This window comes from Sarcophilus harrisii, chromosome 2 (genome assembly GCF_902635505.1).
Source record: "Sarcophilus harrisii chromosome 2, mSarHar1.11, whole genome shotgun sequence".
Lineage (NCBI taxonomy): Eukaryota > Metazoa > Chordata > Mammalia > Dasyuromorphia > Dasyuridae > Sarcophilus > Sarcophilus harrisii.
In genome coordinates, this window is record NC_045427.1 from 422,829,877 (window position 1) to 422,855,268 (window position 25,392).

Here is a 25,392-nt window from a genome sequence, read left to right on the forward strand (position 1 = left end):
TGCTGGCCCTGCTTGTTTCACTCAGCATCAGTTCGTGTAAGTCTCTTCAGGCCTTTCTGAAATCATCCTGTTGGGCATTTCTTACCGAACAATAATATTCCATAATATTCATATACCACAATTTATTCAGCCATTCTCCAATTGATGGGCATCCACTCACTTTCCAGTTTCTGGCCACTACAAAGAGAGCTGCCACAAACATTCATGCACATATGGGTCCCATGAAAGATAATTCTAATATGTACCTTTACAGCTTGTTCAGAAACTAAAGCCACCATTCATATCTGGATTATATGAGTGTGTGCTTAAAATTCATTAGTGTCAGAAAGAAGTCAGAACGTATGGCTTAGAGAAGAGGCCATGGGTGGAAGTAAGTATCAAAAAAGCCACCAAGGGCTAATTCAAGATTGAATGGGGATAGAAAGGAATATATACTTTTTTGTAGTGGTATATTGCACAAAATTTATATTTGCACAAAAATTGACTATATATTAGGGCATACAACCTTACAATCAAATGCAGAAATGTAGATATATTAGATATGCACATTTCATATCATAATACAATAAAAATTATGTGTAATAAAGGGCCATGGAAAAATAGGACAAAAATTAATTGGAGACTAAAAAATTTAATCCTATAGAACGGATAGATCAAACAACAAATCATTGAATCATTTAATCCGAGAGAATAACAATGAGACAAAATACCAAAACTTATGGGATATAGCTAAAGCAGTTCTTAGGGGAAATTTTGTATTTCTAGATGTTTACATGAATAAAATAGAGATAGGGGAGATCAATGAATTGGGTATACAACTAAAATTAGAAAAAGAACAAATTAAAAGTCCCCAATTAAACATCAAATTAGAAATTTTAAAAATCAAAGAAGAGATAGATAAAAAAACTGAAAGAAAACTATTGAACTAATAAAACTAGGATCTGGTTTAATGACAAAGCCAACAAAATATATAAACCTTTGGTTAATTTGATCAAGGTTGCATCCAGGGAAGTTTGTCTTTGTCTAAGACTCTTCAATATCTTAAGGAAAGGGAGGATCATTGGGGGCAATAACTTAACATCAGAACTATTGTATTCTTTAAAAGAATAAATTGGATATAGGTTAGATTCAAAAGAAAAGGAAAAAACTCCATCACAATAATCCCTAACTCTTTTGAAAGCAGTCACAGGAAAGATACTATTACCCTTTCTGAGATGGAAGGTCCATGGTCCAAGGAACCATCATCAAAAGATCAGTTGATCAATAGTGTTGTGATGGAGTCTTTTAATCTGGGTGACTTTTTGATGGTGGTTTGAAAAGAAACTGGAGAATTCCAGATGGGCATGCATTATTAGGTTTTGAACAAGAGCATTATGGTCCATAAGTGCACCATACTACAAGTTGGGATGCTCATATTAATTTCTAGGTAGCCAATGGTTTTGAGTATTGGATTTATGCAGTGGGAACTATCACATCTTCATACCAGAGGAAAAGAAAAAAAAGATAGTTGAATTTGGCCAGTTTGGACTGTGTGCTCCAAAAGATATCTAGAGTTCCTGACATTTTCCAATTATTTGTGGGTAAGGGGTGGATTGGGTGAATTCTTTAATTAAATTGACAAGCTTATATAGTGGTGAGCCTGGACTTTTTGAAAGTATCCCTGCCTATGGGGTACAGATATGTTTACTAACACCTTAAAATGACAAAAACTGAATAAAACTCAGTGACTAGGGCTTCCACAAGATGGTTTGGGTCTGTCCTGTCTTTCTCTTGCTCTTTAGGAGATGTGTTTCAGTGATTGGGTTGTAATCTTGAGATCATTTGACTGGTTTGTATTCTTGAGAGAATGGACTTTCTGATAGGAACTATCCCTTTGAGCTGTTACTTGTTTATAAAAGAGAACTGGCAACTCTAATTAGCCCCCTTGTCTTCTCGCTGTGTTTTTTTTTTCCTGGAGAAATCATGAGAGATCTTTGAGATCTTGAGAGACATGTCTGGGATAAAGATTGGGAAATGTTGCTGTGTAGAGGCAGACTACAACATATGTAAACTGCATGTGTTCACCTACAGCTTTCTCAGTGTAGAGAATGGCATAGGTATCACAGAGACCTGTGAGTGTTGACTTTCTCTACTCTAGATGTCTACAGTTAAGACAATGGTAGATTATATTGGAAAAGCACATGGCAGTTGTATATGCTCATCATTTGGATGAAGGAATTTTGTAGATAATATTCCTGACCTTCAAACACCTGTGTACAAGAAAAGGACTGTGATTATTTTGACAGAGCATAATCTCATAATTTAGCATCCTAAATAGCAAAAGGAGGTTTCTTGGGCATTACCAAGCTTTAGGATTGCGACAGAATTTAGAGATTGAACATTCTGGATAGAGAAAAGCAATTTGTGAGTAGTGTGCCTGCTTTTTACAGAAAGAGGAAGATTACTCACATGGCTTTTTGGAGGTAGATGATTAGTGCATGATATTGAAGAAATGAAGAGCTACTCTTTTATCCCTGCTATTACCTTCAGTTATTCAGATTAAGTAGGTACACAGAAGAGGTTTACATGTCTAGCTACCCCCCAGAGTGTGCTTGTCTTCTGGGAGATGTTCAAACCACATGATAGTTCTTTTCAAAGCCTGTAGGAGAGGAAACCCAAGAATGTCACATAATGTCTACTGGCAATCCTGGTCCAATTCCCTTCAGAGGGAAGTGAAAACCATGGGTAGCATTGAGTTGAAAGTAGTCTAAGACCTTGTGGAAAATGGAATGTATAGTAGATAAAAAAAGAGAGAATTGATAAATTCAGTATGTAATTAAAAAAAATAGAAAACGTTAAATTACCAAACTCTCCATATAAGCACAAAAGATGAAAATTAGAAGAGAAAATTAGGGGAGAAATAAAGTTAAATATGATAATATGGAAAAACAATATTAATAGCTATTTTTAAAAAGACTAACAAAACCAATAAAACTTTAGCCAGTCTGATTTTTTTTAAAAGAGAGGAAAATCATATTACCAACATCAAAACTCAGCATGACAAATTCAGAGTAAACAAAGGAAATAAAAAGTATTATCAGGGACTACTATACTCAATCATCTGCTAGCAAATGTGAAGTTAAAGGATATTAATTACTTACAAAAATATAAAATACAAAAATTAGCAAAACAAACAAAATATAGAAATCTTAGACAATCAAACAATGAAACTGAACAAGATATAAAGGAATTACCAAAGGAAAAAAATTCCTGATCCAAATGAATTTATGGGTAAATTGTATCAACTATTATTATCTGTTCTATAAAAATTATTATTTTTTAAAGAAATTTTGAATTTCAACAAACATTTACTTTCATTTTAAATCTGGTATACAATAACGCTTTCTTGTTGATTGATTTGCTGAGCATACACATCTTCCTATTTTCCACTTTGATTGACAGGAATGTAATCCCTATGGGGGGAAAGTTGCTCTTCTGTTTTGCAATATTTTCTTTGTATTTTAGGCAACAAAAAGAGACAGAAGTACAAAAATTGAATGGGGCTCTATAATAAAGGGCAGAGGCCAGAGGAGGTCACACATGATAGTGAGTGGGTATAATTTTAAAGGGCCAAAAAAAGTGTTTTGTTCTCTCTAGCTGACAGTATAGATCTGCTGCTTCTTTTATTAAAAAAGAGACAAAAAAAATGGAGATAATCCTAGTTTGGGGAACATGGGCTTTTCTAGTTTCAACCCACTGAAGTATCTTATCATCAAAGGTTCTTAACTTTATGTCATGGATCCCTTTAGTGGCCTGGTGAACCCTATGAATCTCTTCCTGGAACTTTATAATAATAAGGTTTTTAAATAAAAATAAAAAGATAAAATTTGTAGGTTACAAAGGAAACCAATTATATTGAAATAAAAATAGATCTTTTCCCTTTCCTTATGATGATATAATGCAAAACATCAGTATCATTCCCAATAAAAACAGGTGTTGATCCAATAGATCTTGCATTTATGGACTCCTGAAAATATATTCATGGAGGTTTGTGGACTTCAGGTTAAGAATCCTTGTGTCCACAGGAATAAAAAGATGAAATTAGGCAAGGATGGTGCTCCAAAGTTTTCTAAACTGTTTGACTTTGCAACTGAAAATTCTTAGTAGTCTTCTACTAAATAATTTTTGGGTGTGTCTGTCCTTGTAGTTGGTATAAGATCAAAGAAGCAGCATTTGGAAGAACTAGTAGAAGGACTTGAAAATTCAGACTTTCAAAAGGGGATAGCTGTGGCTTCCTCAATTTGGTTTGGTTGTTAACACAATAATTTTTTTTTTTTAACTTTTGATTTCACCTTGGTAAATGCATTTAGCCCATAGGTTAAATAAGTGAATTCTTTATGGCTATATTGAGAAAAGAACCATAATTAGAATTTCAGGTATGTGGGCTGAATCAATATGAGAAATAATGATTTTTTTTTATCAATCAATCACCATATTTTATATACTTACTTTGTACCATGTATTGTGCTAAGCAATTTATTGTGCCTAGAATGTCTTTGTAACTCTTAAGTGATGCATGGAATCTCATGGATCAGAGAAAGACTCAATTTGGAGAAAGCTTGGGTGTAACCACCTTTGAAGGCAACCTTCTTGAGACAACTCCAGATTTGTTACTTTGCAGCAGTTATTTCAGACAGTATATACACTTATAGGTGTATGTGACAAGTATTTCTAAGGACTATAGATTTAAAGTTGTAAGGGACCACAAATAGAAAGTAGTACACAAGAGTCCTTGAACCTTATAATAACTAAAATAATCTTGTTTGATGACTCTGATTATTCACATCAAATCCAGTTAAATCAGACTGGACATTAAGAACTGCTTTCCAAATTGACAATGGATTCACCAGATTCAACTGGATTGGTAAGTGAATTCTGCCTTTTAAAAATAAGTAACTCATTATGTAGAGTATTTGAAAAGATATGGAGATTTTATAATATAGAAATAAAAAGATATTTTCATAACCCAACAATAAATCCATGTTCAAAACCATGAGTTCACTTTAACAGCTCTACATTTATGATGATATAATGCAAAACATCAGAATCATTCCCAATAAAGACAGGTGTTGAACAGGAAGACAACAGCTATTGTTTCTATTTAACATTGGAATAAATATTGGCAATGAAAACTGTTTTGTAGTCATGATATTATACTTACCTAGAAAGCTCAGGTGAACTACCCTCAGTAGTTTTTCTCATCTCATATCCATGATATTAACAAATGAAAGGAGAAAAAAAATCTGAAGGGGACAGAAATAAAAAATCATTTAAATGTTGTTATCATCCATTGCTGTTTGAGAATAGTAGAATCTGTTTGATGTTAGATCCAGAATTTTCTTTTCAGTGGTGCCTCAAATCATTGTGGATGGATTTCACAGATAAGGATCAATAATTTTGGACACTGATAATTTTTTTCTCTTACTTCTTATAGTATTATGGAATCACGATTTAGAGTTGGAAGGGATATAGAAGCAGTTGTGTGTGAATAAATGTTTAACAGCTGAATTTTGGGAACAGGAGTAGTAACACTTTTAACTTTAATCTGCATTATTAACATTTTCAGCATCTCTTTGTTAGGTCTTAGGTAATCAACAAAACAATAAATCAAGCCCCTGTCTGTAGCACTTGCAAATTTCCAGAGGATAAAGAATCATACTGAAAATTTAATTGGTTCTGAAACTAGCTCCAGCACATCCTCTTGCAGAGGCCCTTGAGTCCTACTTGCTCATTTTACAGATTTAAGAAACTGAGGCACAGAGGAGTTAAATGATTTGCTCAGAACCACATTGCTATTAAATGTGTGGAGCTTCATTCTAGGTCTTCCAGACTCTAATAATTCAGTGCTCTCTCCATTACTCTATGCTGCCTTCTCATTTAAGTTCCAATATAGCATTCCATGCCAGAGTTCTAATGTCTGCCAGTCCTGAAAACAGAAACTTTAAGCAAATAAAGTCTGCTTCCCCTTTACACACACACACACACACACCACACACACACATTTATATCCTTGAATGATGCTTTGAGAAAAACTTATAGCTGTGTGTGTGTATATGTGTACATATATATCCTTTTAATGATGTTTTAAAAAAAACTTAAAGCTACTTCCCAGTGTGGGCCCCCCGCCCATTTTGAACATAATTTTGTCACAAAGTGCAATTAAATAAATCAAATTAGTCTATTGGCCATGCCTGATAATATATGCTTCCTTCTGCCCTACCCTCACCTCTCTGATGAAAGACGTTTCATTTTTGGTTTTCTGATGTCATTGTTCTTTTTCTTCATATTGTTGTATACATTGTCCTCCTAGTTCCGCCTACTTTGCATCAACACACACAAGTCTTCTTAGAGTTTCTATGAGTTCCTCATATTCATCCCTTCTTAAAAATAATATTTCATTATATTCATGTATCATAATTCCCCAAATAAGCATCCTTGTATTCTAATTCTTTGCCACTAAAAAAGTACTTACATCTATATGTCTATATCTACATCTACATGTGTTTATTTTTATAATCTGACCAGAAAGGTTTCATTCTTTCTGCCTTTGATCTTTGAAAATTCTTGTTTTCCTTCAAGACTCAGTTTAAGCATAACTTCCACATAGGAAGCCTTTCCTTATTTCCTAAAGAATAAATGTTAGCTATGTGATATAGTGGGCAGAGCACTAGCCTTCAAGTTAGAAATATCTGAATTCAGATCTGGCCTCAGACACATAGTAGCTGTGTAGCTTTGAGCAAATTACATAACTCCTGTCTGCCTCAGTTTCCTCAACTATAAAATGGGGACAAGAACATCTACCTCAGTGCCTAGTGCTTAAAAAATGTGTAACCTTTGCCCATACATCCTGTTGATTTTCCCCACACAAAATTACTTTGGCTTTATTTTTGTATAGGTTTTGTATATTCCTACATAAGGCAAAAATTCTTTTATTTTTGTCTTTTCATCTCCATTCATATTTATTTAAATGTCTCTTAATTGATTGGAAGGGTATCTATCTGGAAGCAATATCGTGGAGTCAAAGGTAAGCAGTATGCGAATTTTTGCTGGTACAATTCCAAATTGTTTTCCAAATTATTTGGGTCAATTCTCAAGTGGTAACCAATGAAAGACTAGAGTGCCTTTATTATCACCTTCCTTTGTCCTTTGTTCAGTCATTTTTTAATCATGGCTGACTCTGTGACCCCTTTCAGGGGTTTTCTTGGCAAAGACACTGGAGAGGGTCATCATTTCCTTCTCCAGTTCATTTTACAGATGAGGAAACTGAGGCAAATAGGGTGAAGCCACTTGTACAGGATCCCACAGTTAGTATCTGAGACTAGATTTAAACTTAGGAAGATGAGTCTTCCTGACTCCAGGCCCAGAGCACCACCAAACTGTCTATGTTTCCACAATCCCACCAATAGTCCCCATTTTCACCTGTTGTCTGTTTTGCCAATTTGTTAAGTATGAAGTAAAATCTCGGATTTATTTCAATTTGCACCATATCTTACTCTTAGTAACCTGAAGCATTGTTTCATATGGCTGTTAATAGCATGTATTTCTTCTTTATCAAAACCCTTTCCCTTGGTGGGTATTCCTGCTCAGAGATCTTCCTCCTAAGGCTGGCTGTTTAGCCCCAGCTATGATCTATCTAGACCTAAAATCATTATCTGTTAATATCCATAATTTCAATGCTTTTAAGTAATCTTGATTTCAAGATAAAAACTTCAACTTGTAATTGGTATAGCAGGCCTTGTTCTCAATGAGAACTCCCTATGTGTAAAGTCATTGAGCTTCTGGAAATCAGTATCCTCTTGTGACAAAACTGCTCCCAGGCTATCTAAATTAATGTCAGTGTATAATACAAAAAGCCTGTTTGCACCTGCAAAAGACAAAGGGCAGTGACTGTGAAGGAGCTATCCAAGTTCTTAAAGCCAAGCTTACCTGTCTCAAACCAGCAATTTTCAAAACTTGCCAGAGGATTCAGTTCACATTGGACCTCTGAGAAAACTTTTTTGCTTGTAATTCTTCCCATAATGTAGGTAGTAGATAGAGCACTGGATTTGTAGCTAGAAAGATCAAATCCTTCCTCAGAAACTAATTAGTTATGTGACCTTTTATAAGATTTATGTATCTTATTTGTTGGGGAAATCCCTACCTTTGTGAGAGATTGCCTCTGATGTTAGCTGATATGTGGGTGTTGGCTTGAGTCATTGAAGGCCTTCCCCTTACTTCCTGCCCTGTCTGACCTGACATCCCAAGAATGTATCCCTCTTATTTCCTTTCCCTAATTTTCTTCTCTTCTCTCACTTTCTTTTTTACATTCTACATCTGTAAGATTGTAGACTCTAAGTCCTCTTAAGATGTTGCCACATTTTGACAGATGCCCTCTCCTTTAAAAAAAAATTCTACTTTCATCTTCTCCCTCTCTGTTCTCCATTCTGTTCTTTCTATTTGATCTATTTCCTAACTGCCTATTGAACTGGATGTTCTATAGACATCTTGAACTCAATAAGTCCAAAATTAAATTCAATATCTTTCCCCAAAACCTTCCCCCAACCAAACTTCCCTATTACTGTTGAGGGCAACAGCATTTTTCAGGTCTCTCAGGCTCACAATCAAGATATCTATCTTGACCTCTCATTATCTCTCACCCCCTCTATCTAGAATGTTGCTAAGATGTATTAATTTTGGTTTGGAAACATCTTGCCAATAGCTTTTTTTCTTTGGCACTGCTATCACTGGCATAAGCCCTCATTTCCTCTTATCTGGCCTATTCCTGCTCCTTGGTCTGCCTGCCTCCTCTCTCCCTATTCTAATCTACTCTCTATCCAGATACCGAAGTTATTTTCCTAAAGTGCAGACCTGACCATGTCATCTCCGTACTCGATAAATTCCATTGATTCCCTATGATCTTCAGGATTAAATTATAAAGTCCTTTGTTTTGGGAGTCAAAGCTCTTCATACAGCTGCTCCTATCTTTTTAGTCTTTTTTATACATTATACTCACCTCAACACACCCCACAAATGTACTCTTCAATCCACTGATGCCAGCCTTCTTGTTCTTTCTCCAACACTATGCTCTATTTCAGCTCTGAATATTTTCTCTGCCTGGAATACTTTTCCTCCTCATCTCTGCTTCCTGATTTTCTTAACTTACTTGAAGTCCTAGTTAAAATCCTTCCAACTACAAGAAGTTTTTCTCAATCCTTCTTAATTCTAATGCTTATCACCTGGAAAGACCTACATGAATTGATGCTGACTGAAGTGAGCAGAACCAGGAGAACTTTGTATGTGTCATAACAAGATTATGAGATGGCCAATTGTGATGGAGCAATTCAAAACAATTCTAAAAGACTTGGGACAGAAAATGCCAAAAACATCCAAAGAAAGAACTATGGGGACTGAATGTAGATTGAAGCATAATATTTTTGCTTTTTTGTTTGTTTGTTTCTTTCTTTCTCATGTTTATTTCCCTTTTTGGTTTGATTTTTCTTGTATAACATGAAAAATGTGGAAACATTTTTTAAAGGATTGCACATGTTTAACTTATATCAAATTTCTTGCTGTGTTGGGGAGAAGAGGGAAGGGAGGGAAGAAGAAAAAAATTTAGAACATAAAATTTTACAAAAATGAATGTTGAAAACTATCTTTACATGTATTTAGAAAAATAAAATAGTATTAAAAATTCTAATGCTTTCCTTCTATGGGCTATTCATATTTGTGTATTTTTTGTGTGTGATTATTCCTATACATATGCATATATCTATATCTATGTATCTTGTTTGTACATACTTTTTTGCTTATTGTCTCCTTCTTATAATACTTATTTGCTTATTGTCTCCTTCTTATATTTTAACTTCCCTGAGGGAAGGGGCTATCTTTTGCTTTTTTTGTATCCCCAGAGTTACAAGAGTTACACAGAGTTGTCTGGAACTTAGTGAAGACACTTAAGTGCTTATTCACTGTTTTCCTTCACTTTTTCCTTCTTTTTCTTACTTATCCTTATTTTCTCCTCTCAGTTCTCTCATCCTCTATAGTTTTCTTCTCCCTGTTGTTTATTCTTGTCTCTGCTCTTTCCACTGTTTTCTGTCTTTTCTCTTCCATTTTTCCCTTATTGAAACTCTCCCCTGTGTTCTCTGATTTCTCCTTTCTGTTCTGTCGTGTTTCCTCCTCCCTCTTTTCCTCTTCACTTTCTTCTTCTACTACTCTCTGTTCTGTTTTTTTCCTTTTCCTCTCTTTCCTTTTACCTCCTTTTTTCTTCCTCTGTTAGCACAGCAGCATCTCACCAATGTCTATGCCAGTGAATGATGGTAAAATGTAGAGATTAGGCCAAAGAGGTTAGCCCTAGGCTCTTCTGCTAACTAACAGTGATTCAGGGACTGGAGACTGGGCTGAGAACGGGAACTTAGCTCTCCTCCCCTCCTCTTTTCCAGAAAAGGAAACAGGCCAAAATGACCTTCAATTACACTGACTTCTTCTTCGAGCAGGTAAGGATAGTCTGGCCTTTCATAGCTGGAAATAAATTTCTTATTATCATGGTGGACTACTGGGTAGAATCCTGAAATGTAAGTTAGAAACTCACTGGGTTGCAGTCCTAGCTCTGCCACTAACTTGCTGGAAATCTCCTTTCTTTCCCTGAGCCTCAATTTCCTCATCTGTATGATGGCTCTCAGATGTTCTATAATTCTCGGTTTTACCAACATGACCCAGTTTCTGCTATCACTTAATTGATGTTGGGGAGGGAGAAATAGGCAGTTCTCTTTCCAGTTTCTTTCTTCTTCCCCTTTTTCTTATTCCTTCCTCTTCTCCTTTGCTTTCCATAACAAGCCCTGAGCTACTCATTGAGGGAAAGAAGAAAGGAGGAAAATCATTTCTGTTCTTTCCTCCTATCCCCCACTATAAGCCTGACAATTGCTGATTACTAATTTTGTTTGGGGTGAGTGAGGACCATGATAGACTGTGAATGATAGACTCTTCTCCCTCATGAGACCCTACACCCTGAGGTTTGAAGTCTAATAGAGAGCTAAGATACACACACACACACACACACACACACACACACACACACACACTTACTGAAGCAGTGGATGAGGGTCCAAACAGTAAATGTTATAGCAGGAACCCACAGGAGAGAATGCCAGAATGAACTGGCAAGCTTAGGAGAGATCTAGAATATAAGATGTCATATTGTAAGAACCAAATAGAACTCTGGAGAGTATGCTCATTGAAACAAGTAGGTGACCAAGACCCCATGAGGGGACAGGTCTATGAATTATTAGAAATTATTTATAAATAAAATAGGGAATGAAGGAGTCCTACCAAATTCCTTCTATGACACAGACATGGTACTGATACCTAAACCAGGTAGGTTGAAAAAGAAAGAAAGATTTATTATAGACCAATCTCCCTAATGAATATTGATGCTAAAATCTTAAATAAGATATTAGCAAGAAATTATTTATAAAGATGAGGAAACAGGCTGAGATAGAAGAGACTTGGTCAAGCTCACAGAGCAAGTTAGCGGCAGATAAATGAGTGTTTGAGCTGGGTACTTAATGGGATGGAAAGGATTTAGTTAGGGGTAGAGGAAGGGTGTTACAGGCATTAAAAAAGAGTGGTATGAGCAAAGGCATGACGATAAGAATATGCATGGAAGATAGTGGGGAGATTTCCTGCTTCTCCCTACTGGAGGAGACTGGGATACAAGAAATTGCCAATATCAAGGGATGGGAAGAGAAATCAGTCCAGGGAAGAAAAGATGCTCTCTCAGGCCTGGATTTGGATCATACCACCTCTTTTCTTTCCAGGAACATTTCCCTAGAAGAGGTATTGAAATTACTCAGAAGAGGCCAGAGTGGAGAGCTGAAAGCGAAATCTACAGTCTCTGTAATTTTCTGCGGGGATTGAAAAGCTTTTGGAATTATAGCCTGCGGGTCCAGCTGCTGCTGGCCAAAGTCGTCCGCTATGAACGGTCAGTGCCAACTCCCAGGCTAGTCATCTTTTGCTTCTGGGGAGGAACAAAACTCCCAAGAAAGGGACAAAGAATTTTATTAAGAATATTTCTACTTGGGGAAAAACCAGTTGGGAATGGGGAGAACAGAGGAAGATGACACTTGGGACAGGTCAGCCACAGGTAAAATGTTGAGCCATCCTTTCATTCCTCAAAGGAATTGGGATGTATGATAGTCTGGGTCAGCAAAGACCTAAAAGCCATGGTGATTCAGGCTATGGGAAGGAAGTGTGCAGCACTTCTTCTATGTCAGGGGCTGGGCTAAAGCCCTATTTGCCTAGGTTTATCATGGTTCTGAAAGAAAAAAAATTTCCTTAATTTTTACCCACCTGCATATTTGATTTCCTTCACAAGCTAATTGTACAATATTTCAGAGTCTGATTCTTTTTGTACAGCAAAATAACGGTTTGGTCATGTATACTTATTGTGTATCTAATTTATATTTTAATATATTTAACATCTACTGGTCATCCTGCCATCTGGGGGTGGGGGTGGGGGGTAAGAGGTGAAAAATTGGAACAAGAGGTTTGGCAATTGTTAATGCTGTAAAGTTACCCATGCATATAACCTGTAAATAAAAGGCTATTAAATAAAAAAAAAGAAAAAGAAAAAAAAGAAAAAAATTTCCTTAAAGTCAGAGCTGAAAATGCAAAGGACTGCTTCAGTAAGGGCAATATTCACAAGAAAGGACTAAGCAATCATTTCACCATAGGTCTAGGGACCTCAGAGGCCATCTATGAAGTCCAATCTCCTCATTTCACAAAATGGAGCCCTATGAAGGTTAAAATATCTTGCTTAAGCTTATACAGGTAGAAAAGATCAGAAGTTGAATCGGAATCCAGGTCCTCTGCACCAAAATCAAATTTCTTTCCCATTTCTCAGCATATGGTATACTGGTATCAAACTCAAATAGAAACAGATCCTGACTTATAAAATCACAAAGGGAACATTATGTTGTACTGTATTTTAATTTTGTTAAACATTTCTCACTGATATTTTGATCTGATTCAGGTTGCCCTTGAGAGTTTTGCAGTAGCTGGAAAGGGAATTCATCATTGGACTAGGAGATTTTCTGGAGAAAACCCAGACAATGGTTGGACCCAGAGGTCCCTGGGATCATTTGTTTCATGAGATTGAGAGAATGAGATGCCAGATTTCATTGCTCATTTATTTCAGAGTCTCACAGACTAGAACTTTTTTGGCCAGGTGACTTCATCTCCTTGAATTTTAATTTTCTCACCTATAAATGGTTATAATACTTATACTATCCATTTTAAAGGGTTGTTCTGAAGAAAATGTTTTTATTATTATTGTTGTTCAGTCATTTTAGTAATGTCTGACTCTTTGTGATCCCATGTAGGATTTTCTTGGCAATAATACTGAAGTGGTTTGCCATTGCCTTCTCCAGGTCATTGTGCAGATGAGGAAACTGAGGCAAACAGGGTAAAGTGACTTGCTCAAGGTCACATAGCTAGTAAGTGTCTGGGACCAGATTTGAACTCAGGAAGAGGAGCCTTCCTGACTTTAGGCTTGATGGCCTTATCCACTGTTTAACCTAGCTGCCCTAAAGTAGTATGAAAATGTGTTATTGTTAATAGCATTTTTATTAATAGATCTAACCTTAATCTCTTAATTCATCCAACAAACATTTTATTCCCATGTCTACTATATGCAAGGTTATATATAGAACATCTTTGGGGAGGCAGAGATGAATAACAAGTCAGAGGATCCTGCTCCTGATTCTGGATTTCTCTGTGTGATCTTAGGCTGTTTAATCATCTGTAAAAGGAGACTCAACTGGATGGCCTCAAAGGCTTTCCAGCTAGAATGCTATGACTCTATGCTCATAAGAGTTTTTTATTTTACCTTGCAAGAATTCCCAGTCAAGTAGGAGGAATGAGACATAGACTAATCACTACATTGCAAGACTGACTGTGAACAAGCTTGTTGAGTGGTAAAGGCAGTTAGTGTTTGAGTAATGCAGAATAAAGAAGACTAATTTCCAGCCTAGGGTGCTCAGGAAAGATGCTGGAAAGAAGATAAAATTTGAATTAGGCCTCTGAATCATGGAAAATTTCTTTTGATTCATTAAGAAAAATATTAAGAACCAACTATGTTAAGCAAACCATGGCTAAGCAGGAAAGATCCAGGTTCAAGTCCAGTCTCTTGACACATTCTGGTTGTGTTACCTGAGGCAAAGACATTTGACCTCTCAATGCTCTAGCATTGACCTCTCAATAGACCTCTCAAATATCTGGCCAGAGTCTACATACCCAAATGTAGCTCAAACCAGATTAAAATGTAATTGGGAAACAGTTAACAAAAATACTGATATTGATAATGTTAATATCTGGCTTTGTAAATTAAAATGCATTTAGCAAAGATCCTTATGTTTGGTATAGAAGTCCCATTTTTATTTGAGTGTAATACCACTAATCTAGACAATTCTCTAAGACTAAATTGCAGAGAAGGTACTGATCTGCATTGGGAGAGGTATTTTCCTCTGCTGAGAGTTTTCTCTGCCCGGGAAATCCTCAGATCCTGTTTCCATCTCTATGTTAGGACATAGATTTAGAACTGGAAGGAACCTTAGAGTTTATTTAGTCCAACTCCCTCATTTGACAGGTGAGGAAAACGAAGCCCATGCATTAGTTTCAGAGGCAAAACTTGAACCCAGGTCTTTTAGTCTCCAAATCCAGCTTTTTTCCAATGGTATCACAGAGCCTCTTATTGTTCAAGGTATTGTATTCAGAAGCAGTCACCTGAACTAAGTCTTGTGACCCCATTTAGAAGCAGCATTTTTAGATCTAGCTGAAAAATCCACTAAACAGTAGGTTTCAGGCCCCCCAAACCAAGCTTAGAAGTAGTGAAGTTTGTGAGAGTCATGGTTCACAGTCTGAAAGAATTCAAAGAGATTCTCTTATAGTCACAAAAGAGTTTATTTACATCATAGCTGACAGACTAGTCTCTAAGAGAATCAAATAATTAGAGGAAATTTGGGAGAGTTTTTTATACTGAAAATTTGGGACTTTAATCTACAAGCTAATAATAGCCTATGAGATCATAAATTATAAACGAGAGATAAGTAAGGAGCCAGGATATTTTTAGGTTTTATTGATCCACATTACTTAACTGGATCCTTAGCAGATTCCTTCCCTAACTGACCCATCATTTCTCTCTTTCCCATCTTTTTGGGGAGAGGAAGTTCTAAGGACAAGGACTGGTACAAGGGACAGCCCTAGGAGCTGTCCAGAGCTGAAGTAGCCTCTTTAGGCTAGGCTAGGATAATGCCAGAAAGAAGAAAGAAGAGTGTGGAGACTACTCAACTCTTTCCAAGAGAAGACCTGAGTCCAGATCTTACTACCAAGTTCAGTTTTCCATTGCTCTCCAAATGGTAGTCTATATGCTGCTTCTTAGGTTTGGCCGCAGGCGTGTGATCTTTAAGAAGGGGCATAAGGGCAACAGTTTCTACTTCATCTACTTGGGGACAGTTGCTATGACTTCAGATGAAGATGGGAGCAGTGCCTTCCTCGATGCACACCCAGACTTGCTCAGCAAGGGTTCATCTTTTGGAGTAAGTTGGTATCTGGTGGGGTTCGTGAGAATGGCATTCCTGATTCCCTGAAAGGATAATATTCTCAAGGTACAAGCCCAGCTAGAGAGAAGCAAAGCAGGATTGTGCTAGAAAAATTCCTAAGGCAGGAGTTTTGGGCCAGGATTATAAGGTTATGGTCCTGTATAAATTTATACCAACCAACTTCAACTGGGCCCAGTCTACAGTAAGGCAATCCTCTTCCTCCTATTTTAGTCCCAACCCTACTGACTAAAAACTTGTTCCAAATCTTTTCTTCTCTCCTTAACCTTCCCAATCCATTTGATTTCTCTGATGAGGATCCCATCTCTCATTTCATTGAAAAACATGATGGCATTTTCTTTCCCTCATCTTGTATTCCTCTATTGTTGTTCCCTACTATCTTTTCATTCACTCCAGACTCTGAGGAAGAGGTGACTTTCTGTCTCCTTACCTAGTCCTTTGATTCTATCCTTTCTCATCTTCTGAAGATTTCCTCTTCTATCATCCCCATTCTCTAAACTTTAATTTTTCTCTGTTATCTCTTAGCCTCCTGTCTGCAAATGCACCCAAACTTTCTCCATTATTAAAAAACTTTCGCTGCATCATACTACCATGATCATCAGGTATTTTCCCAGATCTTTTCTCCCTTTATGGCAAAATTCCTTCTATACTTGATACCTACTTTTCCTTTCTTCTCACTTTCTTCTAAAATCTCTCTAATCTGACTTTTGATTTCACTATTCAGCTGAAATTGCTCTCTTCAAAGTTACCAATGATCTTTTAATTGCCAAATCTAATGATCCATTTCCCCAAATCCTCATTCTCCAAGGCCTCTGGAGTTTCTCATACTATTGCTCTCCTCCTTCTCCTCCTGAATACTCTCTTTCTTAGTTTCTGTGGTTGCTTTCTTGCATCTGTCTCTCTGATGATTCCCTGTGGTCTTTTATTGGATCTTTATCTTTATCATGTTCATTAACTGTAGGTGTTCCCCATAGTTCTGTGATAGGCCTATTTCTAATTTTTCTCCACACTATCTCATTTGTTGATCTCATCAATTATCATCTCTTTGTAAACTGTTCCCATATCTATTTATCTCATCTTATTTTTTATCCTGAATAAATTTTTTTCCTGAATAGAAAGTCCTGGGGCTTGGAGTCTAAAAGGCCTGAAATCAAATCTGCCCTCAGACACTTCCTAGCTGTGTAACTTTAGTTGTGTCACAATCTCTCTCTGCCTCAGATTCCTCATCTATAAAATGGTGATGACAATAACATGTTGTGAGGATCAAATTAGATAATAATTGTAAAGTGCTCAGCATAGTGTCTGACACATAATAAGAGTTATATAAATGTTCATTATTATTAGTATTCTAAATTTAGCATGACTAAAATGGAGCTTGTCATCTTTTCCCTAAAATGCTCATTTCAACTGAACTTCCCTATCATAGCATTGTCCTTCTAAGTATACAATCTTATTGTCACTTTCTACTCTTGATCCTTTTGTCTTTGTCTCTGTCCTTCCTTTTCTCTGTTGCCTCTCTGTGTCTCTCTATCTTTCTGCCTCTGTTTGTCTCTCTGTCTGACTCTGTCTCTTTCTCTGTTTCTCTGTCTGTCTGTCTATCTCTCTCATCTCTGTCTCTCTGTCTCTGTCCCTGTCTTTCTGTCTCTCTCACACACACATACATACACTAATATCATTCCCAAATCTTGTCATATTTTTTCTTTGCAATGTCTCTTGAATATGTTGGTTTCTCTACTTACAACATACTACACTAGTTTAGTCCCTTATCACTTGATGCTTGGACTCTTAATTGTCCTCCTGATCTGAAATCATCCTCTATTCGGTCATCTTTTTTTTTTGGGGGGGGAATGACTTCCCCTCACCTTTTTTTGTATTTCGAGGAGAGGCAATCAGGGTTGAGACTTGCCTAGGATCACACAGCTAGTTAACTAGTCTGAGGTCAAATTTGAACTCAGGGAGTCCTTATGTCAGGGCTAGTGTTCTATCCATTGTGCCACAAAGCTGCCCCAACAGTGACTTTCCTAAAGGGTAAATAACTCTCTTACTCTCTTGCTCTGGAAATTTCAGTGGCTCCCTATTACTTTCAGGGTCAAATGTAAATTAACTGTTTGTTTGTATTTATAGCATTTCACAACTTGTTTCTCCCTTTCCAGACTTTGACTTTTTGCTTCTACAACATCTATAATCTGCCTGTGCTCTTCCTCTCATATAACATGCTGTTTCTTGTCTCCAGATTTCCATGCTATGGCTGTGTTCTGTGCCTGGAATGATCTCCTTTCTGATCTTTGACTTTTAGAATCCCTGATTTCCTTTAAATCATTTCAAACATTCCATATTCCAGGAGGTTTTTGGTAGTTCTTTCCACCCCCATAACTGCTAGTGCCATAGTTTCTGAGGTTATCTCCCATCTGTTCTGTATTCATTTTACCTATTTATTTATTAATATCATTTATATGTGTTCTGTATTCACCTGATTTTGCTAGGTTGTCTCATCCATTAGAACCATTAAGTTCCTTGAGGACAAGAACTATTTTTGTTTTTGCTTTTGCTTTGCTTTGAATCCCCAGTGCTCAGCACAGTGCCTGGCATATAAAATGTACTAAATAAACACCTGTTGATTGATTGGTTAATGTGGCAGTGGTATAGAATGAATTGGAGTGTGGAGACTGGGAGGCATGAAGAGAGAGCTCCTTTTTTATCCTCCACCTACAGGAGATGGCTTTATTGACCGGCTGTGACAGGATTGCCACTGTAGTCTGTATGGAGGACACAGAATTACTCGTTGTGGACAAGGAGGATTTCTTTGGCTGTGGCATAGATGAAGAGGTGAAGGAAGAATTTCAAGTTCGGTTTAATTTCTTCAGGTAAATCGACCATTAACTCATCAAATAGTTATTGAATATTGACTTCATGGAAAGTCATAGCTACACCTAGGAAGGAGAAGGGAGAGCAGGGTGGGGAATGAAGGGGAGGAGAGTGGGAATACGTTTGCTAATAAAAAGGAGAGTGCTGGAAGAAACACATTTTGGGATAGCAGAAAGCAATTACATTTCAATATTGCCATTAAGAGATTAAAAAAAACAAACAAACAAATTCATGGATCCTAGAGTATGAACTTCTAAGTTCTTAAAAAATCCCTTCTAGCTCTAAATCTCTGATCCTATTACAACATGGACCCTGCCCTCAAGGCACAGTTAACATCTCTAATAGAAGAGGCAAGACAATCAAATATTTCTAGACAGCATGGATTCAAATATATGTGCCAGATTCAAATATGATTGCATTGACTGCATGTTGCAAAGAAAAATGCTCTAGGATGTAGGGAGTTGGAAAGGTCAAGGACGTATCTATGGAAGAAATGGATCACCCAGGTAAGAAAAATGAAGGTGCAATTGTGCCAGGTGTATTTTAGTTGGGGGACAGTGAGGAGATCATGCTGGTTGGAACAATTGATTTCAGGGAAAAGGTTAAAATAACTTCCTAAAGTTACAGAGGGTGATTAAATGCTAGGTGAGGGAATCGAGGGACAGAAACATGACTAGGTTTTTTTTTTTTTTTTCACTTGGAGTGAATGAAGAGGTAAGGTATAGCTGGTCTGAAGTTGGGAGGGAGAGTTTAGCTAAAGTGCATTTGGTTGCCAGAAAGTTTTTATGCTGTAGAATGACCAGCTAAAGTGGATGAGGATTGGGGGGTGGGGTGGGGTAGTGAAGTATGATTTGGGTACAAAGCCATGGGAAGGATAATTCTGCTTTTTAGATATTAACAACCTAGGGAAAGCCCTTATTGCCTTGCCTTAGTTGTGTCTTTAGCAAGGAAAAGGGTAGAGGGTGGTAGGTAGGGAATATACAATATTCCCCAAATCCTTGGCTCAGAAAAAAAAATGGCCTTTAATATTCTTTTTCTTCAGGGATCACAATCTCTTTAAGACATGGTCTTATAAGGCTCTCTCGACAGTGGCAAGTCATTGCAAAGTGGAGAAGTTCCCATTTGGGCAGGTGATATCTCGGAACGTGACGGATTCTGGCTTTATCATGTTTGTCACAGAGGTGAGAGTTGGATACAGAAAGGTTGAGGGGCTGGGGGAGAAGGAGAGTGTGGAGAATGACAGGCCACTTTGAAAGAGGGTGTGTGTTTTAGCATGAAAGGAATGTATATGAAATACACACACATATATATGCATATTTATGTATGTATTTTTAGCTTGCAAATTACAAACAAAGGATGTAAAGATGACTGAAAAACATCATTCTTGCCATAATCAGTTCTCTAGCCTACTCTAAATCTCTTCATCTTTCCTCAAGCCTTCTTAGGCTATTTCTACTTTCCATCTGCTGGGGACCTTAACTCAAGCATTTTGCCACCCTTCCCAAATAAAGCCATTAGATGAGAACTTCCTTTTCTCCCCTTCTCCTAATGACCCACACCCACCTGGTCTTCTCCACTCCAGCTTCTCACAAGGAAGAGCCCCTTTTCCTTGCCAAGGTCATTGATCCTATCCCCAAGTCTTCTCCAGAAGACTTGATTTACTATTATTCCTACTCTCTAATCTTTAATCTTTCCCTATATGCTGCCTCCTTTCCTGCTGCCTACAAACACTCTCATCTCTTTCTCGTCCTTAAGAAAAGCCTCTCATTTGATCCTACCACCTCTGCTAGGTATCATTCTAGATTTTTTTCCCCAGATAAACCATGAAAAATCTATACTCAATGCCTCTATTGTCTCCCAAACCTTCTGCAATCTGGTATTCAACCTCATTATTCTGCTGAAACTGTTTTCTCTGAAGTTAACAATTGCCTCATCTAATGGCATTTTTTTTCAGCTTTCATCCTTATTGACCTCTCTGCAGCATTCGATAATTCATCACTTTCTCCTACTAGATACTGTTTATTCTCTGGTTTTCTCTTCCACCTGTCTGACCACTCTCTATCTCCGTTGCCAGTTCTTTATTCATGTCACTCCTGCTAGTAATGGCTGTCTTATGCTGGGCCAAGCACTGTCTATCCTCTCTTCTTCCATGATCTTACCTAGTCCCAGGGGTTCAATGATATCATTTCTATGTAGATGATTACCAAATCCTGCACTCCAAACCACTCTATCAACCTACAATCCTATATTGCCAACTACCTGTTGGAAACTTTGAACCAGATGTCACTTACGGGCATCTCAAATTCAATATATCCAAAACCAGAATCTGTTATTTTCTCCTCCAAATCCTTTCCTCAGCTGAAATAAATAAATGTTAAACATAAAAATGGAAGTTGTGGCTTATTGCTGAAACATTAAATGTTCAATGGCTATTGATATTTATATGTTTTTATATTCACAACTTAATATTCATAGATTCATTCTCAGATTTCAAATCCAGAAGACATGTAATTTCACATTTGCCACTAGATGGTGGTCTTGTTCACATATGTCAGCACTTAACACTTGCTTCAATCAAAAAAAATTCCCTCTTTTCGCCCATTCCAAATTTACCCCTAGATCATCAGAATTTGGCTTGTGGCCAGATCTTTACAACGGAAAAAAAAAAAAATATTTTGCTCCTATACACTTAATCTAAGGAATTCAAGATTATAGGACACTTAACATTTCACTTAATAGAAAATAAATATTCTTTCTGATTAGTAAATCAAGGAAACTCTTCTTGCCTTTTGAATGAATCTTCCCTCTTTAGAGATATAGACTGCCTGTCTAGACTCAGGGACAACTCTTGTATAACTAGTAGATGGAACTTCTAAGAACTGTTAGAGAATCAAGCAAATCTTTTATCTGATGATTTCTCTTTTCCCAGTTCTCTAGGTTTATAGTACCAGCCTGGTTTGGCCCTTCCTTATATGGAAGAGAACACTTTTCGCCAGACATGCACAGTCTACATAATTCATAATAACACTAAAGGGTGAGGTGGAAACTTTCCCTCTAGTTTATTTCTTGGTTTCCCCATCATCATCATCATTAAAATTTATATAGTATTTACTATGTGCCAGGCACTGTGCTAAACGCAATAATTTACAATTATTATTTCATTCTTTCCTTACAAAAACCCTATCAGACAGGTATTATTATTATTCCCATTTTATAGATGAGAAAATGGAGGTAAACAGAAGTGAAATACCTTGCCCAAGATCACACAGAAAATATCTGAAACCCCATTAGAACACAGATGTTCCTGACTCTAGCCCTAGAAGACTACCCACTGTGGTAACCAAGCTGCCCATGTTTCTTGGCTCTTGTTTTCAGATGTAAGTGGGGAGAGACTTGAGACAGTATGACAGTTAGGCTGTTGCCATAAATCAAGCTAGAGGAGGTCATAAAAACCTGAACTAAGTAAGGTTGGCAGTTGTTTCAGTAGAGCGAAGAGGGAAAGTATGTAGGAGATATGGGGATAGAAATGCCTGAGATTTGTCAATTTATCGAATATTTGGGGTGAGGGAGATTGTTCAGAGGGAATGGATTAAGCATTTATTAAGCACTTACTATATATCAAGCACTCTGCTTAGTATTTTACAAACATCTCATTTGAGATAGGTGGGGGAGAGAGAGAGAGGGAAGAGGGAAGAGGGAAGAGGAAGAGAGAGGAAGGAGAAAGAGAAAGAGAGGGACAGAGAGAGGGAAAGAAGTGAGAAGGGGAGAGAGAAGGGAGAAGAGAAAAAGAGAGAAGAGAGAGAGTGAGAAAGTGATATACGTGTGTGTGTATATATATATATATATATATATATATATATATATATTTAGAGGGAGAGAAAGAGAGAGAGAAGGGGGCAAAGAAGAGAGAACACTTAGGACAGAATCTTGGGACATCTTGGTTAGAGGGCATGATGAAACAGCAAAGAAGATAGAGAAAATGTTTTCAGACAGCTAGTAGGAGAATCAGGGAAAGAACAATATTATGAAAACTCAGAGGAAGAGAGAATACCCAGGAGGAAAGGGTGGTCAAGAATGTCAAATGCATCAAAGAGGTCAAGAAGGATGAGGACTTTGAGAATACTGGTCTGCATCCCAATTCTGCACATTCCTGGGGAAGACTCCATAGTTTGCACATTCCTGGGGAAGACTCCATAGTTTGCACATTCCTGGGGAAGACTCCATAGTTCCAGAGAGCTCACAGAGGTCAACGTTTGTATTGTCCTCTTTTCAGAATACTTTCCTTACTAACTTAAAGCTCTTCAAATATTTTCTGCTCAGGATAACATCCTTTCAATGGTGTGCTTATGGTCCATATGCTCCCCTCCAAATCAATGATTCTTTGTGAAGATCCAATCAGACTGCCAATCAATGATTGAGTAACTTTGGGCTTAAACTCATGTCTAAAATACAATTGCTCAATGTTCATTTAGACTTATATTTGCCTTAAAACTTAAGAGAACATTTTCTATGCTCAGTTATTGCTAGTGTTTAAACATAGACCCTAAAATACTAAGCAATAATATATAATAACAGAGGACAACAAAAAATAACTAATAAAAATAGTTAAAATGTAAAAAAAAATAAAACCACAGCAATGATGAAACAAAAAAAGTTTAAAAATTCTCTGCTATTGAAAATTTCTTAGAAATGCTAGAAAGTATAGAGCCTTCTTCATTTGAAACTATAATTAATGCAGTTTCCAGTATCCCTAAGGAAATCCCAGCTTGTGACCTGTGACCCAGAGCTGCAGTTCTAGATTCAATGAATTTGGCAATCCAGATCTTTTTTTACAAATCACTTTCTCTGTTCTTCAATGGCTCTGAGTGCCTCTAGGTTAAAGATTCTTTTCTTAACCTGGAATCAGTGAACTTAAAAAATATTTTAATAACTATTTTAATATAATTCTTTTCCTTCGTAATCCTAAAAAATCTAAATATTAAAACAAAGTAAGTTTTATTTTATGCAATTAAAAACATAGACTTCATCAGACTGTCAAAGTTGTCCAGGATATACAATAAGTTAAGAACCTTTGCTTAATGCTAAAATAGGACATGCTTAATACTAAAATATAAAATATTAAAATAAATTAAGATAAAAAATTAAAACTTTATTTCATGCTTTTAAAAACATTATCCTGAGAAGGTATTCATAGATTTAACCAGATTGTCAAGGGGGTCCAGGACACAGGAAAGGTTAAGACCCCCTTTTGTAAGATATAAGCAAATTTTTCAGTATGGAATTTAAAGCTCTCTGCCATCTGATTACTATTTCTCTTTCTAGATTGATTTCATTTTATCCCCTTCTGTCTCTCTCCATTTTAATCAAACTGCCCTCTTAATTTAGTGGCTCCCTATATATAGCATTTCTTTGCTTTCCCTTTGCACAGGAAGGTCTGGGAGGCACTCCTTCCTGACACCCTCCTCTCCCCCTCTCTCTTTCTTGTTCCTAACCTTCCTTCAAAGCACAGCTTATTTTCTACCTTTCTCAAGAAGACTCGCCTGTTTCTGGTTGAAAGGCAAAGACTCAGAGTAGTCAATGCCAGGTTGGCAGGAGGTTTCTGCTGGAGAGTACCAGGAATCAATCTCCTGTTGACACTTGGAGTAATCAGCATTTTTGTCAATGACTTTCATAAAGGCATAAATGGCACACTCATTATATCTGCAGATGCCATAGAATTGGGAAGGAACCCAGTGGTTGGCTTTACCAGAATCCAAAAAGTTATTGATAGGCTAGAACTTTGAGCTTGAGTCTAATAATATATAATTTAATTAGGACAGAGATAGTCTTTCCCTTAAAGGTCATGTTGACATATCTTAATATTGACTTATAACATCTTCGTGGTCTCCTCACCACTCACACAGCACTCAGTCCAGGTTAGGCCTTTATCACCTTTTGTCTGTACTATTACAACAACCTCTGATTTTGGTCTCCTGTGTCAAGAATGTTTCCCCATTCCAAGCTATCCTCTGCACAGCTAACATAATGATTTTACTCAAGTGCTCTGATCTTGTCAACTCCCTATCCAATAAAATCCATCTACTTATTTCTTCCAGGAGCAAATATAAACAATGGTGGCATTTAAATCTTTTCACACCCTGAGCTCTTCCTTTTTAGTTTTCTTAAAGTTGCTTCCTTCATATACTCTGTGATTCGCTGTCACTCAAAAACAGCACCTTACTCCATATCTTTGCACTGACTGTCCCTCTGCCTGGAATTCATAATCTTCTCCTCTTTGTCTCTCAGAATTGATGATTTCATTCAAAACTCAGCTCAAATGCATCCTTCCACATGAAGGAATCCTTTCCTTCCCTGCCCCCCCCCCCCAATAGTATTTTATTTTTACAATGACATGTAAAGATAGTTTTCAATATTCTTTACTGAAAGATTTTGTTTCAAATTTTTTCTCCCTCTCTCTCTTAGCTTCTCCCTCTCCAAGATAGTAAGCATTCTAGTATAGGTTATAAATGTACAATCATTTAAAATATATTTCCATATTAGTTATGCTGTGGGAGAAAAAAATCACAACAAAAGGGAAAAAAAACAAGAGAAAGAAAAAACAAAAAAGCAGCCTTTCCTATTCCTTCTAGCTGCTAACACCTTGCCCTTCCCTAACTTCCTTGTATTTACATACTTATCAATAAATATGCATGATGTCTCCCTCTTTCCTTCCTCTTATCTTCCCACCCCTCCACTTTGTCCCCCTTAGAAAGTAAGCTCTGAAGAGCAGAAACTCTGCCTGGTATGTACTAGGCACCTAAATACTTGTTGATTGGTTGACTATCTTCTTAGTGAGATTACTGGATGACTGAAATTTTGCCCTCATTCTCAGAATATCAGAATTTGGTTTGTGTCTAGT

At 37.0% G+C, this 25,392-nt stretch overlaps 1 protein-coding gene and 1 long non-coding RNA gene across 5 annotated transcripts in view; one reads left to right on the forward strand and one right to left on the reverse strand.

Annotated features, from left to right (window-relative positions):
- Positions 1 to 25,392, forward strand: part of CNBD2 (cyclic nucleotide binding domain containing 2) — an 85,776-nt gene that overhangs the window by 12,414 nt on the left and 47,970 nt on the right. For all 4 annotated transcript variants that reach the window (XM_031953930.1, XM_031953931.1, XM_031953932.1 and 1 more), the window contains exons 3-7: positions 10,458 to 10,511; positions 11,832 to 11,995; positions 15,452 to 15,608; positions 18,342 to 18,493; positions 19,537 to 19,675. In XM_031953930.1, coding sequence (XP_031809790.1) covers positions 10,458 to 10,511; positions 11,832 to 11,995; positions 15,452 to 15,608; positions 18,342 to 18,493; positions 19,537 to 19,675 — 666 coding nt within the window. The remainder of the gene's footprint in view (positions 1 to 10,457; positions 10,512 to 11,831; positions 11,996 to 15,451; positions 15,609 to 18,341; positions 18,494 to 19,536; positions 19,676 to 25,392) is intronic.
- Positions 156 to 11,172, reverse strand: LOC116421706. The gene is made up of 3 exons (XR_004232195.1): positions 11,101 to 11,172; positions 5,201 to 5,282; positions 156 to 2,638 (listed from the first exon to the last, which is right to left on the reverse strand). It is a non-coding gene; the product is annotated as an uncharacterized LOC116421706 (long non-coding RNA).